The 18,190-nt window shown below is 36.5% G+C and overlaps 1 protein-coding gene across 1 annotated transcript in view; it reads left to right on the top strand.

Annotated features, from left to right (window-relative positions):
* Positions 1-18,190, top strand: part of TRIM23 (tripartite motif containing 23) — a 47,357-nt gene that overhangs the window by 11,152 nt on the left and 18,015 nt on the right. The window contains exons 3-5 of the mRNA XM_006899367.1: positions 4,012-4,133; positions 16,012-16,290; positions 16,889-17,071. Coding sequence (XP_006899429.1) covers positions 4,012-4,133; positions 16,012-16,290; positions 16,889-17,071 — 584 coding nt within the window. The remainder of the gene's footprint in view (positions 1-4,011; positions 4,134-16,011; positions 16,291-16,888; positions 17,072-18,190) is intronic.

The raw sequence follows: 18,190 nt of genomic DNA, 5'->3' as shown, positions 1-18,190 counted from the left end.
CAAGCATAAAGTCCCTCTCCAAGAACTGGTTGCTCCTTGCAACATCCCAGAGTCTGTCAGACGAAGATTCAGAATCCTTGCCTTCCTGGAGCAGCCTGATTTCATCCTCTCTAGGATGAATCAATCTATTTGTTCTCCTAGCCGTCCATGGTATGTTCAATACTCTTCTCTAGCACCACAGCTCAAAGGCATCAATTGTCCTTCTATCATGCACAGTCATTGTCCAGCTTTCCAATGCATTGTGAAGATCATGGTCTTGATCAAGATGCACCTTAGTTTCCAGACTGACATCATTGTTCTTCAGAACTCTGGAGATGTCCCTGACAGCAGACTTTCCCATTGCAATTTGTCATTTGATTTCCTGGTTGCTGGTACTATTAGACAAGAAATAATGTTGAGGAACATTTCTCTATTTTGAGATTCTTTTGTTTGACCTTGAATTATTTTATTTGTGTGTGTGTGTATGTATGATGTTAAACTTTTTTGTTTTTGTCCGTTCAAGTTTTTAATTGAACCAGGAATTATGACAGGAGTGTGACTAATTATATCCAGTGTTAAAATCAAACTTGACTGATAATACAGTATCAACATTAAAGCAAACAAATTTGCCTTGGATAAAGATTATAATTTATATACCTGTGACCCATAGTATAGTTGAATTATTAATTTAATTTTTTTAAAAAAAATTGCATAGTAGAAGTAATGTCAATGTCCTGCAGGAAATTTGAAGATACAGAAAATTACTAAGAAGGAAAAGAATGATTTGTAATTCCTCCTTCGAGAGAAGATAAACTTTGTATGAAAAATAATGAGAATTCAAGTTCAAGAAGAATATCAGTAATTGCATGTGGTAGTTGTTAATACTGCTCTTGTTTTCCTTTTCTGTCTACATGAGAATTTACACGTGTCTTATAGTTAGGTTTAGTTGTGCATGGATTTCTATCTATAGTTGTATAGATTTCCTTTTTAATAGTGAAGTATAAACAGAAGTGAAATAGTTACCACTTTACTGTTTAAGAAGTGTTAGTTATCTGCTATAGATCTTTCTTCTTTTTCTTTCTAAAAACTGTAGGCATTTCTTTCTGCTGCTTTGTCTAGAGATGCTCCAGGTGCTGAAGTCTCAATGATCTGTATTCTTCAGTGAGTAGAGTTGGGGAATAGAGCATCTCTTGCTGCTTCTTCAGCACCCTGAGATGTTACATGATTTTTAAGTTGATCTTTTAAGGCACTGTGTTGATATTTTAAGATACTAAGTTAATAGTGTTGTTTTCACAGTTAGGAGAGGGGGTTGAAGAAGCTAGAGAGGAAGATAATTTACCCCAATTTGAAATAAATTTTTGAGATAATAAGAAATGGCTGCTGTTTCAAGAAAAAATCTAAAAGGAAGGCAATCTCTACTGCAAATAACTCCCTTTTGTATATTTATTAGATAGACATGTTTGGTAACAGCTATGTTTCAAATAAAAACACTTATTTGAACATACATTCAAGGATTTAGGATAAGAGAAGTATTGGTCCTTATTCAGAAGTGCCTACAGTCTTAGCTACACGGTAGGGATTATTATCTTGCTTTGGTATTGGCTCTGTGGTTTGTGTGAGAAGGAGTTTAATCATTTACTTCTGCAGATTAGAGAAGGGGTGGGGAAAAATACTGCTTTTAGCTGTTCTAATTTCAGTTTACTTACAAATGAAGTTTTTTGTAGATTGAAATGTTTCTCTTATATCATGGTTTTTATTAATGATCATGACTCATTTGGCTAAGAGAGCAATTTAACTGATAAGGAACACTAACTTAAAAAAGAAAATAGTGTGGAAAAAATAGTAAATGCTTATTGCAAGGATAATTTTCTAAATGTTGTTGTTGTTGTTGTTATGTGCCGTCGAGTCGCCTGCGACTCATAGCGACTCTATGTACAACAGCCCTAAACTCCGCTCTGTCCTGTGCCAATCGCACTGTCTCTGACACTCCCATCCCAATTATCCCAGTCACTGAATCAATCCACCTCATAGAGGGCCTTCCTCTCCTGCGCCGTCCCTCCACCCTCCCAAGCATGATGTCCCTCTCTAAGGACCGGTCTCTCCTCACTACATGTCCAAAGTAAGTTAGACGGAGCCTCAGAATCCTTGCCTCCAAGGAGCCACCTGGTTTAACCCTCTCCAGGACAAATCTATTTGTTTTCCTAGCAGTCCATTGCATTCTCAGTACTCTTCTCCAGCACCACAGCTCAAAGGCATCAATTCTTCTATCCTTTCTAGTCACTGATGTATAACAGGTGATTGCGAAGACCATGGCCTGTATCAGACGCACCTTAGTCTCCAGAGAGACACCACTGCTCTTCAGCACCTTGGAGAGGTCCCTAACAGCAGACTTTCCCTTGGCAATGCGCCTTTTAATTTCCTGGCTGCTGGTGCCAAGACTGTTGACTATGGAGCCAAGCAAACTAAAGCTGTGTACAGTCTCAATCTCTTCACCATCCATCCTGATGCTGCCAATTGGTCCAGTGGTGAGAATCTTTGTCTTCTTGACATTGAGCCTCAATCCATATTGTAGGCTGCAGTCCTTGACACTCTGCAGCAGGCGCTTCAGGTCCTCCTCAGTTTCAGCAAGCAGGGTTGTGTCATCCGCATAACGCAGATTGTTGATAAATCGTCCACGAATCCTGACCCCACATTTCTCCTCATAGAGCCCAGCCTCCCAGATAATCTGTTCTGCAAATACTTTGTTAAATATTTGTTTCTGTTGTTTGTGTGTTGACCTAAATTGCGGTGTAAATTGTGTTTCTTACTGTCCATTTTGGTGTAAATTTGTGTTTTCTTACTGTCCCATTGAAAGTCAGTGCTATTAAGTCAATTCCGGTTCATAGTGATGGTTACCTAGTGGTAACAAACTGCACTGCAATCCTAAAGGTATGTGGTTTGAATCCACCCACTGCTTTACAAGAGGTGGATGGGCAGTTTCCTCCCGTGCATTTTGAACTGCCTCTGAAAACCCACAGGAGTGTCCACAATGGGTCAGTTTTAACTTGACGGCACACAACAGCAACAGTTGCTACAGTAGGGCAGAGTAGATCAGCTCTGGTAGGTTAGATCTTTATGGAAGCCGACTGCTAAAACTATCACTGAATATTTGGTAGATTTGAATTACCTTTCGATTAACATCCAAATCTTTAATATACTTTACCACTAGAGTTTCAGTTTCTTCTGTGCAGAATTTCTTAATGTGTTTGAGTGCAAAAAATTTGAAGTCCATATTTTAGTATTAACAGCAAAAGTCAGTGACAGAATAGGTTTTTAAAAATTATACAAGTAATAATTTAAAAATATTTTTTACTTGGAATTGTATGTTTCTTTAAAAGAGAATTTTAAAAGGACATTTTGCTCTCATTGCTTTATATTCAGAGCCAAATAATAGCAGATCCCCTAGCAGGTTTCCAGAGGCTATGAATCTAATAAGAAGAGATTATTTGTCTTTCTCCCACAGTGCAGTTGGTGATTTCCAACCTACCTGACTTGGGTTTGGCATTTCATCATCCACTAGGCCACAGTCCTCCTCAAAGACATTAATTTAACATAAAATGAAAAATAATTTGACTTTTTATTAATGTTGTCAAACAGAATAGCTGTGAATGATTTAATCTAAACGTAGTATGATTTGCAAACTTTTACTCAAGAAAAAGGTTTTAAAAAATTGGGATTTATACATAAATTTTTTTAAAAAGAAAAGGGATAAAATTTGACTTTGTATAGTGATTACACTGTATCTACAGCTGCCTAGTTACTTCCGACTCATAGGACCCTACAGAACTTTCTTGGCAGGTTTCTGAGGCTCTTAAGTGTTTATAGGAGCAGACTGCTGGCTAGCAGGTTCAAACCACCAACTTTTGAGTAACATTCCAATGCTAAGCCTGCAGTGTCAGTAGACCCTTATGAACTATTAAATGATATCATTTACAAATTATTATTGAAGTAAATAAATGATATTTTGTTTGATTTAGTTTCTTTATATTCTAGGAGATTCAGGTGTCTGGGGATTGAAAAAAAATTTTGCTTTACTGGAGCTTTTAGAACGACTGCAGAATGGACAGATTGGTCAGTATGGAGCTGCAGAAGAAGCCATTGGGATTTCTGGAGAGGTATTAGCACTTGGTGAAATATTTATGAGCATGATTTGATTATCATTTAGATTATTAGCCAGTATAATCACAATATAACTACATTTAATCCAGCTGGCTTTTTTTTTTTTTTAGTTATTATAGTGGTTTATTTACACAGTTCAAATACAATTTTTCACAAAACAATTTTCCCATTTCCTTCACCCTCCCTGTAAGATTGTACAACCCTATCATTAACGCACACACATACACACTCCCACCCACCCATCCTCACCCCTCTGCTTCCACCGTCTCTGGAGCCCTTGGGTCCTCATACTCATTCTACAGTAATGGTTTGTTTGCTTTTACAATAATGGTTTTATACAGTACTTGTCCTGTGGGACTGAGTTAGTTCACTGTTCTCAGCATAGTGCAGTCCATCCCAAGTTAGGTAGTAATTTACAAAATCATTGCTCCTGTGTGCTACATATTATTCCATTGTGTGCGTGTACCATAATTTATCAATCCATTCAATTTTCATTGGATATCTAGGCTGTTTCTTAAAAGAAAAAAATTTTTATTATAGTTAAATTGCTTCATTGTTTTGAAGATATCAGTAGCCCCTAGGAAACAAAACTGTTTGAAAATATTACGCCAAATTTTATTTTGTGAATTGTCTCTCTGTGTCAATTCTATCAAAGGGGAAAGTAAAAGAATAGAGTAAAAAGATTATGGAAATATATGAAGACTGACAGCTGCATTGTTGTGGTATTGTTAGGTGCCTTAGAGTCTGCTCTACTTTATAGCAACCCTATACAGCACAGTGAAATATGCCTAATCTTATACCAGCTGTTGTTCTGACTGTTGTAATGGAAATAATACATTACCTAATCATATATTCCTTTAAAATATCCCTCATCTGTTTCAATGCAGTGTACATTATTTATTCCCTCTTTTCGCAGTTTCTTCCCCTACGCCCATATCAGTCCTGTTTTTATAACAGTGGCATTGTTCAGTATTTGTCCTTTTGTGACTAAGATATTTCTTTGAACATAATGTCATCCTGGGTCCCGCATTTTGCATATTTTATGAAATCTTTGTATGTGAATATACCACAGCTTCTCTGTCCATTTGTTGCTGGGCATTTTGGTTCCTTCCATCTCTTCGCTACTGTGAAAAACACACAGTAAACAGAAGTGTGCATCTATCTGTTTGGGTGGCAGTGGTTATTGGGGTGAGATTATATCTCATAGTTGTTTTGATTTGAATCTCTCTTAGATCTAGGGATTTTGAGAGTTTCTTCATGTGTTTGTTGGCCATCTGAATATCATCTTTGGTGAAGTGTCTGTTCATATCCTGTGCCCATTTTTCAGTTGGGTTGTTTACCTTTATCTTGTTGTATTGCTGGAATAGCCTATAAATTCTAGATATAAGTCCCTTATCAGGCAGGTCATTACCAAATATTTTTTCCCATTCTGTGATTTTCCTTTTTTCCCGTTGGAGAAGTTTTTTTAATGTGCACAGGGATTTGATTTTTAGAAGGTCCCATTCATCTATTTTATTCTCTCCTGGTTATAGGTTTAAATTGTGATTTGAGTGAAAGCACATTAACTTTTCATTCATTCAACTATTCATACATGTTTTGTTCAGGGATATTAATTTCAGAACCATCAATGTAACTGCACATTTTCACTTCTTGGAGTACTGATTTCCTTCAATTTTTTTCTTTTTTTTAATGTTTAGTTTATATCTGTTTACTTACAAAGTTTATGTACATTGTGTTTCACATTAATCTTCATTCACTTATATTTTCATATAATCATTTCTATGCATTATATTTTATAAAATCCTCATTGGACTATGCCCATTATGACTAGGTCTTTTCAGATCCTTGACAGATCTTCTCATTTCTTTTACCCTGTCCCTTCACCCACCAAATTTTGGAACCCTGTGGTTTCACCCCCATCCATCTTCCTTCCCCTCTCGGGTACCCAAACATGTTTTACTCATTATTCTATTTTTATAATAATAGTATTATTTAGTATTTATGAGACTGAGTTCACACAGAATAGGCTCTCCAGTCTCCCATGTTGTGTAATATTTTTCTAAATTATTTCTCCTGAGTGCTGCATTGTATTCCATTGTGTGAATGTACCACGATTTCTCAATCCATTCAGTTGTGGTTACACATTGGGCCATTTCCATGTTCTTGCAGTGGTGAATAATGCCATATTTCTTGCAGTGGTGAATAATGCCATATTTCTTTCTGTGTCTTCCCATCTTTTAGTGATACTGGGTTGATAATGGCGGTCAGAAAGCAGGAGATACTGCCTTTCTGTTCACTTATCTTCTTTTTTTAAAATTATTAATTTCAATGAACATTTACAGAGATTTTGGATTTCCATTCATGCTTTGTTGAACTTTTTGCTCCCCTCTCCCCTATCACTTATCTTCTTCTTGTCATGTACCTTCGAGTTAGAACCAACCCATAGCTGACCCTCCAGCAGGTTTTCAGAGGCATTTAATCACACGAGAGGTGGTTGCCTGTCCTTATCCCATGGAACAGCTGGTGGACTCGAATTGCTTGTCTTTGGGATTGCAGTGCAGCTTTTTAGCACTGGGCCACCAGTGCTCTCTCTCACTTAATCTTAGTATCCACCCACCTCTATCTATTACATTTATTTATTGAATAAATTTTACTCTCCTCTACCCTCATCTCTAATAACTATCTGTGTGTAAACCTTTTCTTAGTTTTTTATAACACTGATCTTATACAATATTTGTCATTTTGTGACTTACTCTGTACATTTTGCCCTGTTACGCAGTTTCATGTTTAGTTTTCCTTAGGAGTTGTTGTATGATACTTGAGCTCAATCTTGAGTCTTTGAAAGAGATGAGAAAGTACAGTCGTTACAGAAGTAGCAAGATACCTGCTGGCTGTAGCCTCTTTGATTTGCCTGAGAATAATTAGTATAATGGCTGGACATAGTAAGCTTGCTTCTAAGAATTCTAAGAAATAGATCTGAGAATTTCTTTGAAAAGTTAGAAATCTAAAAGCAAATGCAATTAGATAAAATTGTGAAGTAGTAAATTCCACAGTTACACCTATCTCTCTGATTATCTAGTTTTTGAGAGTTCTTGGAACTCTTTTGATACTCTGAGGGGTGGGGGAATTCAGGCTTTTCGTTCAGCTAGTGAATTAATTCACAGTTTCCAAGATTGGTTCTTTATGAGGTGAACTATGTATACTGCCAGAACAGGCAATGACTACCTTATCCTCAAATTTTGAAGTTACATGGTCTGTGCAGGTTACTTGGTCAAGAGACACCCTGAGAAGCACAGGTGATTGTGAAGGTCTTGACCCTTAGTAAACCTGTTTCTTCCAGTAGTTCCAGAATACATGAGCGCCCTCTAGTGGAATCAGTCAGGTTACTTATTGTAGAGATAAAATGGAAACATGCGTGGAAGACACACAACAGTGAATTACAACCTACAAGTAGTAACAGCAATACCTGAGGAGTGAGAGAATACCATAGTTTCTGTATTCTTGTTTATGTTTATCCTTCCTCAAAGCACTGGGAGGACATTAACTCTGGATCCACAGATAATTTGGAGGACAGTTATTCCAGCAATAGATGATATTGTTGAAAAGATAGGCCATTAAAGTTTTGAACATTTAGGAGAAAGAAAATACACACACAGATGCAATCCTTGGGCAAAGACAAGAATTTGTCTTAAGAATTAATCACAGTAGATAGTCAATTGTTCTAGTTTCAACAAAAAATTACAACAACAAAAGAAATACAAAGCATGATTCACTAGAAATAACAATATAGATAGAAAGAAGCTCTATGGAAGCCCAGATAATAGGAAAAAATTATTTTTGGTTGCAGTGCAGTATACTATGCAGAATAAGACTGTTCCTAATCTGGAGATTTCAAGGTTCTGACTTCTCTGACAAGTCTTCAGACCTATCTTCTGTGGTGGTCTATGTAGGTTACAACTACCAATTCTAGACTCTTAGTTGTGTGCCTTACCATATCTGCTATCCAAGGACAAAATATCAAATCAAAACCCAGACTTTCTCTTAGAATCTGACTTACGATGACTGTCCATGGTTTTCTGTGCAATTGATAGAATTCAGCTATCAACTTCTCATTTAACAATCCAATGCATTAAACTATGTTGTTGGGTACTGTTGAGTCAGACCAGACTCATGGCTGACCTTCCAGCAGGTTTCTAGGGGCAGTTTAATTGCACAGGAGGAGATTGCCCGTCCTTTCCCTGTGGAGCAGCTGGTGGAATTGAACCATGTGTTTTCAGGATTACAGCACAGCTTCCTACCACTGGGCCAGTGGGGCTCCACTAGAGGATTTTTAAAAAAACAATAGTAAATATTTTTAATGAGCTAATAGAAAGCATATGAATAGTGAACCAAAAGAAATCAGGAAACAAAGTAAAAAAAATTCAGTAGCAAATTATAAAATATAAAAAAGAACCAAACTAGTAATGGAACTGAAGAAATGAACAAAGCCAAGAAAAATGTATGAAACATTATCACATGCACCAATATATATACATCATGAGAAATTCAAAGGGAGAAAAAAGGTAGAATGTATTTCAAAATTCCCATGATTTACAAGAAACACACGAAAAAGTTGCTTTTTTTAATCAAAACCCATGACTTGCAATGAAGGCATAATTCTGAGGAAAATTTTTAGCAATAAATTCCTACATTAATAAAGAAGAATAATCTAGAAATTCCATCCCCAAAGTCAGTGAAGAGATACAAAAAAGTGTACATAAAGATTTATATATGAATAATTATGACCAAAAGTGGAGCTAACCTATTACTAAGTGAATAAATAACATTTTGGACTACAATGGAATATTACTTAGAAATAAGCCATTGGGACATGCAACACTATGTACAGATGAAATTTTAAATCATTTTGTGGCATGAAACAAAACTTGGTAAAGGTAAAAGCAAAGATACTTAAAAAGAAAAGAAGATTTAAAATTGTTGTTTTTATGTGCTATCGAGTTGCTTGCAACTCATAGTGATCCTGATACAGTAGCTATGAACCCTGCTCTATTGTGAGCCAGTTCCATTGTTTCCAACACACCTACCACCATTACCCCACTCACTGAGTCAAGACATCTCATCCAGGGTCATCATATCCTGTGCTGTCCTTCCATCCTTCCAAACATGATGCCCTTCTCCAAGGACAGGTCACTCCTGGCAACATGCCAAAAGTATGTGAGACAGAATTTCAAAATCTTTGGCTTCAAAGAGCAGCCTAGTTTCACTCTCTTCAAGACAGACCTGTTTATTCTCCTAGCAGTCTGTGGTATATTCAGTACTCTTTTCCAGCACCAAAACTCAAAGGCATCAATTCTTTTATCATTCTTATTCATTGACGAGCTCTCTGATGTATAGCAAGTAATTGCAAAGACCGTAACCTTGAGCCAGCACACCTTAGTCTCTAGACTGATATTGTTGCACTTCAGTTCTATGGAGAGGTCCCTGATAGCAGATTTCCCCCATGGAATTTGTCTTTTAGTTTCCTGGCTACTAGTACCAAGAGTGTTGATTGTGGACCAAGCATCTGAGTCTGTTAACAGTCTCAGTCTCTTCTTTGTCTATCATGGTGCCACCATTGGTCCAGTGGTGAGAATGTTTGTCTTCTTGATGTTGAGTTTCAAACCATATTTGAAGTCCTTGGCATTTTGAAGCAAGTGCCTGAGGTCCTCTTCAGTTTTGGCAAGCAAGGTGTGTCATCTGCACAAAGCAGATTGGTGATTCCAATCCTGATGCCATTTTCCTCCTCCTGAAGTCTACCCTCCCAGATGATCTGTTCTGCATGTAGATTGAAAAGGTATGAAGATAGGATGAATCCCTAACGTATTCCTTGTCTGATTTTGAACCATTCAGTGTTTCCTTGTTCTGTTCTGATGACTGCCTCCTGGTCCAAGTTTAGGGTTCACATAAGCACAATCAAGTGTTCTAGGATTCCCATTTTTCTTAATGTTAGCGGCAGTATGTCGTGATCCACACAGCCAAATGCCTTTGCATAGTCAGTGAAACACAGGCATTCCTCTGGTACTCTCTGCTTTCAGGTAAAATCCATCTAACATTGGCTAGCTATAATGTCCTTAGTGCCATGGTAGCCAAGTCTAAAACTTAAGGAACTATTAAAAGAGGAGGAAATTCATCCTAAACCTAAAATAAATGGAATAACAAAGATGAAAGCAGAGATAAATGAATAGGGAATAGAAAAACAATAATCAACAAAACTAGATGTTAATTATTTGAAAAGATGAAAACCTTTACTAAGATGAAAAATATAAGGGGGGAGGGGAAGCTGCAAATAACTAAAGTGAATTAGAGAAAGATGCCAAGTTAGATTTAGATGAAATGAACAAATAACTTGCAACATGTATACCTTACAGTATCACAAACAGACCATTGGGATATGGTGGACTCCATAAATTGACTTATCTTCTATAGATCATAACAAGTGAAGAGATTTGTTCAATAATCCATAAACTCCCAACTGAAAAATTGTTAAATCCTAGACCAAATGGCTTCACTAAGGAAGAAGTGACACCATTAATTTATACATAGAAGGGAAAGAAGTATGTCGTAATTAATTTAGTGAGGATAGTATTACTGATTCTAAAGCTAAGCCAACATACCACGATAAAATGAAAAACCAATTTCTCATTCATATAAATACAAGTATCACCAACAAAATATTAGTAAAATGAATCTAATATTATATTGAAAGAAACACTACAACCAAGTGTGATTTTGCCCAGGGATACAAGGGTGGCTCAACTTTAAAAAAGAAAAAAAACTTTTTGTGATAAAACACTTAGCAAACTAAGAATAAAAGAGGAATTCTTTAATGTTATTAAAGACATTTACCAAAAATAGCCAGTTTTGTTCTCAATACTTGACTTGGTAACAAGTCAGAGATTCCCACTAGTTAGTATTTTGCTAGGACTTGAAAGCAGAGATATAAAGCAAGAAAAAGAAAGTTACATTTGAAGGAAAAGAAAAACTATTTCTATAGATAACATGATCCCAAAGAACCTACAGCAAGCTTCTATTGCTGATACAGAAATTCAGCAAAGTTGGAAGATTAGAAAGTCAGTTGAGTTTCTGAGCATGAACAAGGAAGCAACTGGAAAGGAAATTTATACAACAGTTCCATTTACAGTAACATCTAAATAAAGTATCCAGAAATAGGATTAATTAGTAATGTTAAAGATTTTTGCAGTGAATATTATGAAACTGCTGACAAATGGAGAAATCATGAAACAAATGGAGAGTCATGAAATGTTTATGAATTAGAGGACTTTAACATTGTTAAAACAGCAATATTAACCAAACTAGTCTGTAGACTTAGCACAATTTTGATAGAAATGTCAACCGCTTTCTTTGCAGAAATATACAAACTAGATTTATAAGGGAGTACAAAGGAGCTCCTGTTATGCATGGCAGTCTTAACAAAGAACAGCAAAGCAGGACTACTCTCATTTCCCAATTTCAAACACTATGTTTTTGTTAGGTGCTGTTGAATAAACAAGAGATTGACATCTTGCCCTATTCTATTCTATTCTATCCAGTCACTTGGTCCATTATTACAGTACTGTCATTACATTTCATTGTTTTCTCTTGCTACCCTCCACCTTTCCCATCATGATGTCTTTTTCTAAAGACTGATGCCTCCTGAGAACTTGTCCAAAGCTTGAGAGAGAAAGTTTCACCAAATGTGCCACAAAGGAGCACCCTGGTTACATTTCCTCCAAGCCATTTGTTCTTTTAGCAGTCCATGGAATATTAAATACTCTTTAGCAACAACTTATTAAGAAGCATTATTTCTTCTACCTTCAGTACTCTACTGTCCAACTTTCACATGCATATGAAACAATTGAAAATAACCATGGCGTGGGCCATGTATACCTTAGTCTTTAAACTGAAATCTTTGCTCTTTAGCACTCTAAAAAGTTCTTGACGGTCTGAAGTTCTTGATGCTTTAAAGAAAGACTGTCTTCTTTTGTTTTCTTGTCTGCTGCTACCATTGTTGATTGTGTTTCCATATCTTTGACAGCATCAATATTTTCTGTCTGTTGTGATGTTGGATATTGGCCTACTTGTTAAGATTTTTGTTTTCTTGATATTGAGATAGGATACTTACTGAAGTCTTTAGGCTTTGATCTTTAAGACGTGCTCCAGTTCTTCACTTTCTAGAAACAAGGTGGCATTATATGCACAGTGTAAGTTGTTGGTCTTAGTGAATTAACTCTGATTTTTTTTAGATGACAGTGAGTCATCTTGGACTCCTAACTAATTACCCTATGACTACTAGTAAAATACTTGACTATTGGAGAAACACCCCCAAACAGGCAGTTGGAATCCTCTAGTTGCTACTTGAGAGAAAGATGGGCACTTGGCTTCTGTGTAATTTATTGCCCCTAAAAACCTGCTGGAGGGTCTGCCGTGAGTTAGTTTTGGCTTGATGTCCTTGAGGAAGGAAACTATTGAAATATCCTTGAGAATCCAGAAATAAGCACATACATATACTGTAACAGAGAACAGTCTTCTAACAATGAAGGTGAAGTAACTATCTCTATATACAAAAGAATGAAGCTGTCGTCATATCTCATAGTGTATGAGCACATTAACTCAGATGGATCTGTTTAGATATACAACTTCAAAACTCATTAATGAAAACATAATGGTATTGCTTTTAGACCTTCAGGTTTTGTTTAATCTTAATGTGAGATAGAAAGACACTGGTTTATTTTTTAAAATTTTTGTTAAAAATTTTTATACTGGCCCACTCCTCCTCTAGTTATTGTCTTCTTATATTAAGGAAATGTTATCAAAGCATTCTTGATTACTTGACATGCAATTGTTTAAACACCCAAAATTAATTTGGAAAATTCATGAAAATTAAAATGTTTAGAAACTCAAGTATAATATAGTTTTTTTAGTAATTGTTTTTTTTTCCCCCCTTGCATTTTAGTGGTTTACAACATGGATTCTGCAAAAGATACACACATGAGACTTAAGAAAAAAATGCTTATCTGTAGGCTTCACCTACAGTTTAATGCAATAGTACTTCGCTAGGTTGGAGCCTGAGCATCTTTTTCAAAGCATACACATGTTCTTTCCTCTTTATCTAAATAGCATATGCACTTCTTTCATTCTTTTACATCATTATGTCAAGTATTAAGGAACACATTAAAAAAAATTGAGTCAAGGCTTATAAATCATTGGGGTGTCCCCCCCCCCAACAATCACTCATAGGCATCCTGTTTTATGACATCGCTACCACAGAGTTGCTTTCTGTCTTTTTATAGCAATGCTGTTGGTTAATGTGTTAATTGTGGATCCAAGCAAGATGAAGTTGTTGACAGTTTCAATCTCTTCTCCATCCATCATGATGTTCCCTATCAGTCCATTGGTAAGAATCTTCGTTTTGTTGCTGTTGAGATGCAGTCCATATTGAAGGCTGCATTCCTTGATCTTCTGTAACAAGCACTTCAAGTTCTTCTCACTTTCAGCAAGTAGTTTGTGTCTTCTGCATAATGCAGGTTATGAGTCTCTCTCCGATTCTGATGCCATATTCCTCTTCATAAATTCCAGTTTTTTGAATGAGTTGCTCAGCATAGAGATTAAAATGGAATAGAGCAAGAATACAACTCTGAGACAATCCTTTCTTTTAAACCATTCAGTGTTCTCCTATTCTGTTCACATAATAGCCTCCTGGCCTGGGTCTTAAGTTTTGAAGGAGAACGGCTCTGGGACTCCCATTCTTCTCAGCCAGAACTTTTTATGATCCACACAGTCACATGCCCTTGCATAGCCAATGAAGCCCAGAAAGACATTCTTCTGAGATTTCTTTCAGCCAGAATCCATCTGACATCCACAATGATCTCTCTAGTGTCACGGCCTCCTCTTCAGCTTGCTTGGATCCACAGTTTACACCTTTGGTACCAACAGTAAAGAAATAAGGAGATGCATTACAGTGGGAAAGTCTGCACTTAGGAACCTCTACAAATTATTGAGGAATAATATTGCCAGTTTGAGGACTAAGGTGCCATGATCTTTCCAGTCCCTTGCTAAGCTTCTGAGAGCTGGACAGTTAATAAGTTCAACAGAAGAAGAGTGGATGCCTTTGAGCTGTGGTGTTTGAGAAAAGCACTGAACATCCTATGAATGGCCAAAAGAATGAACAGATACATTTTGAGATGGTGTAGCCAGAGTGCTCTTTGGAGGCAGGGTTGATGAGGGGTTTTGCCTCACATACTGCAGATATGTTCCTAGGAGAGGCTATTCCTTGGAGAGGGACATGATGCTCAGACTGGTGGAGGGTCAGTGAAGGAGAGGAAAACCCTCAAATAGGTGGATTGACACTGTGACTCTCGCAATGGGCTCCAGAGTGTCAGGAAGGCACAGAATAAGATCCATTGTTTATAGGGTGGCTATAAGTTGTACTCAATTGAACAGCACCTAACAACAACCAACATCATTGATTAGTTAATTATAATTATCATTAGAATGAATGAGTAACTCCTTAGGGAGATCTAGTGACCTGGTGGATAAAGAGTTTCACTGCCAACCTGAAGGCAAATCCACCAGCTGCTTCATGGAAGAAAGGTGGGCATTCTTTTCCCATTCCATTTACAACTTGTGACAGCCTGTTGGAAGGGTCAGCAATGAATTGATTTTCATTCAGTGGCAAAGAGTTGGCATTTTAATTGACCCTTTATTGTGTATTGTCTTTCCATTTGCCCAGTTCTATCTATATAGGTTTTGCAGATTTTTTTTTTTAGTCTTAATCTCTAGTTTTTCATTTACACATGAAGAACTAAGGTGTACATAAAGTGAGAGTATTTGGTGAATGTTATCTTCTTATTGCATGGGAAAGTCTGCTGTCAGGGACCTCTCTAGAATACTGAAGAGCAACAGTGTCTCTGGATACTAAGGTACACCTGATCCAGGCCATGGTCTTCACAATTACTTGCTGTGCATCACAAAGCTGGACAATGATTAGCCATTATAGATGGAAAATTGATGCCTTCAGTGGTAGTGGTGGTGAAGAGTATTGAATATGCTGTGGACTGCTAGGAGAACAAACAAGTTGAGCCTGGAGAGGGTGAAATCAGGATGCTCTTTAGAGGCAAGGATTGTGAAGCTCCATTTGACATACTTTCAGCATATTGCAAGGAGGGATCAGTCCTTGAAGAGGGACATTATGGTTGGGAGGGTAGAGGGACAGCACAAGAGAGCAAGACGCTGGATGAGATGGATTGACTCAGACTGGGGTAATAGGGGTATGTGTGTCAGATACAGTAAGCTTGGCTCAGGATGGTTCAGAATTGTATTGTAGAGTAAGCTTGACTCAGGATGGTTCAGAATTGTATTGTAGAGTAACAGTTAGTCACAGCAACTCATCGGCACATAACGGCAACAACAGTCTTCACCCTGCCCTTGATTCTAGAAGAATAGTTGCAATGTAGTCTTTAAATTTATAATGAAAACCAAAACTCACAGGCTTTGAGTTGATTATAACTCATTGTGACACTTCATTGGATTTCTGAGGATGTAAGTCTTACTGGAACAAGGGTGCCCATATTTCCTGTCAAGTGACTGGTAAATTTGAACTCATAATCTTTTGGTCATTAACACAACATGTTGCACACTATACAGAGCTGCTTATAAAGAATTCACCGCATATATTGGTGATCAGTGTTGGAAAAAGATGCTCTCAGATGAGTAACAAATAACCTTTGTACTTGGTTACTTTTATATTTTTACATATTAAGTCTGGTCAGTAAAAAAAGAAATGTTAGTGGTTTTTATATTTTAAAATATGTCACGTTATAATCTTTTGTTTGTCAGAGCATCATACGTTGTGATGAAGATGAAGCTCATGTTGCATCTGTGTATTGCACTGTGTGTGCAACTCACTTGTGCTCAGAGTGTTCCCAAATTACTCACTCTACAAAGACATTAGCAAAGCACAAGCGTGTGCCTCTAGCTGATAAGCCTCACGAGAAAACCATGTGCTCTCAGCACCAAGTGCATGCCATTGAATTTGTTTGCCTGGAAGATGGTTGTCAAGCTAGCCCACTTATGTGTTGTGTCTGCAAAGAATACGGAAAACACCAAGGTCACAAGGTATGATTTTGTGTTATATGGCTCCTACTTCTTTTACTCTACATCATCTGTTTTCATCTGCTTTTCTTCTTATAAATTAATAGGTACATACTGAAGAAGATTTAAAGGTGAACTAATTGGAATAATTAGCATGAAACAAAGGAAAAATTTCATTCATTAATATTGCAACAGAAATTTCAGAGAAACTGTATGAATTGTTTGGTTCCTGAAGAATGACTTTCTAGCAGGAAAAGGCATCATTTTTGTGTACATGTTTTCATAATGTACTGTATTATTTTACATTAGTGATGTTTGTTGATGGACTGCTACTTATCATACAGTTTTAAAAATAATCTTAGTATTTTTTTCATGTTAAATGAACTTCCAAATTTTAAATTATTTCTTTGTATGGTAAATTGTTTTCATGTGAAAAGTTCAGAAGGAATTAGTATTTTTTATCTTCTTAGTCTGTGTTTCTTTGTAAATGTAGCAAAAATACCACTTGTGGCTGATACTGTTTTAAAAATTAGAGGAGTTGAAATACCTTGAATAGTACTGTTAACTAGTTGTAAAATCCTTTCCTTTAATTATGTTAGCATTAATTATGTTTTTTTAATAGCATTCAGTATTGGAACCAGAAGCTAATCAGATCAGAGCATCAATTTTAGATATGGCTCACTGCATACGGACCTTTACAGAGGAAATTTCAGATTATTCAAGAAAATTGCTTGGAATTGTTCAGCACATTGAAGGAGGAGAACAAATTGTGGAAGATGGAATTGGAATGGCCCATACTGAACATGTATGAGTTTTTTTTCTTCCCCTTCCTCTTTGCAGTTTCATTTCTTTCTTTCTTTTTCTCCTTCAAAGAATTGTTCTTTGATGAATTACAACATGTCAGTACTGCATTAATCACTAGAAAATGTCTTTTAAAAACTTGTCAAGTTTCATGAAACTTAACCCATTTACAAGAGTGGAAATCTTTAAAGTACAGTAACTGTTTATTTTGTGGCGTGGAAGTGTACAGTGCCTTGGCAACATGTAGGAGGAACAGCAGTGTAGGTATATTAAGGATGGCTTCCTAGAAGACGTGATGGCCAAGCTAAGATTACTTTTGCAAAATTAGGATAAATGTATATGTCATTTCAACATTTTACATATGTAGAATTTAGTGACATTGTGTTCAAGATGTTATACAATTGTCACAATGATCTGTTTCAAGATTTATTTATCACCTTTAACAGATACATGCCCTCTTCTAGGCAGTGACTCCTTTTATCTCCTTCAACTCCCTGTACTTCCTGGCAACCACTGATAATGTTAGTTCTCTGTATTCTGCAACATACTACGCTAGAATCAAGTTGAAAACAGTGACTTGCTTAATTCAGTATGATGATTCCAAAATTCTTCCATATTGTAACATACTTCAGGATTTCATTTCTCTTTATGGCTGAGCAAAATTTCATTTTTTGTGTTTTATGATGGATTTTTGAGTATGGTGTTTCGTGTTGTGTTTATTCATTTGTCTGTTGGACAACATTTAGGTTATATCCATTTTTTAGAAACTGATTACTGCTGTAGTTAACCTCAGTGTATATTTATCTGTATTCTGCTTTCAACTGCTAGTAAACACCTTAAGGTAGACTTGCTGGATTGTTTGATTATTCTAAGTTTTAAGTTTTTGAGGAGCCAATAGAATGTCTTTTCCAACAGCTATACCATTTTCAGTTGTGCTAGAAGTGGATGATGTTTCCTGTTTCTGCACATTCTCACCAGAAGAAAGATATGGCGACCTAAGTTATTTAAAAAAAATAAGCCGTTGAAAAACCTGTAGAGGTCAGTTGCACTCTTCCACCTATAAGTTGAAATCAACTTAGTGACAACTGATTGGTTAATGACTACTGATGTTCAGCATCGTTTC

This window comes from Elephantulus edwardii, unplaced genomic scaffold (genome assembly GCF_000299155.1).
Source record: "Elephantulus edwardii isolate Elephantulus edwardi_28Jun2011 unplaced genomic scaffold, EleEdw1.0 scaffold00254, whole genome shotgun sequence".
NCBI classification, from domain to species: Eukaryota; Metazoa; Chordata; class Mammalia; order Macroscelidea; family Macroscelididae; genus Elephantulus; species Elephantulus edwardii.
Note: the sequence above shows the minus strand (reverse complement) of the source record. Positions and strands in the feature narration are given on the sequence as shown.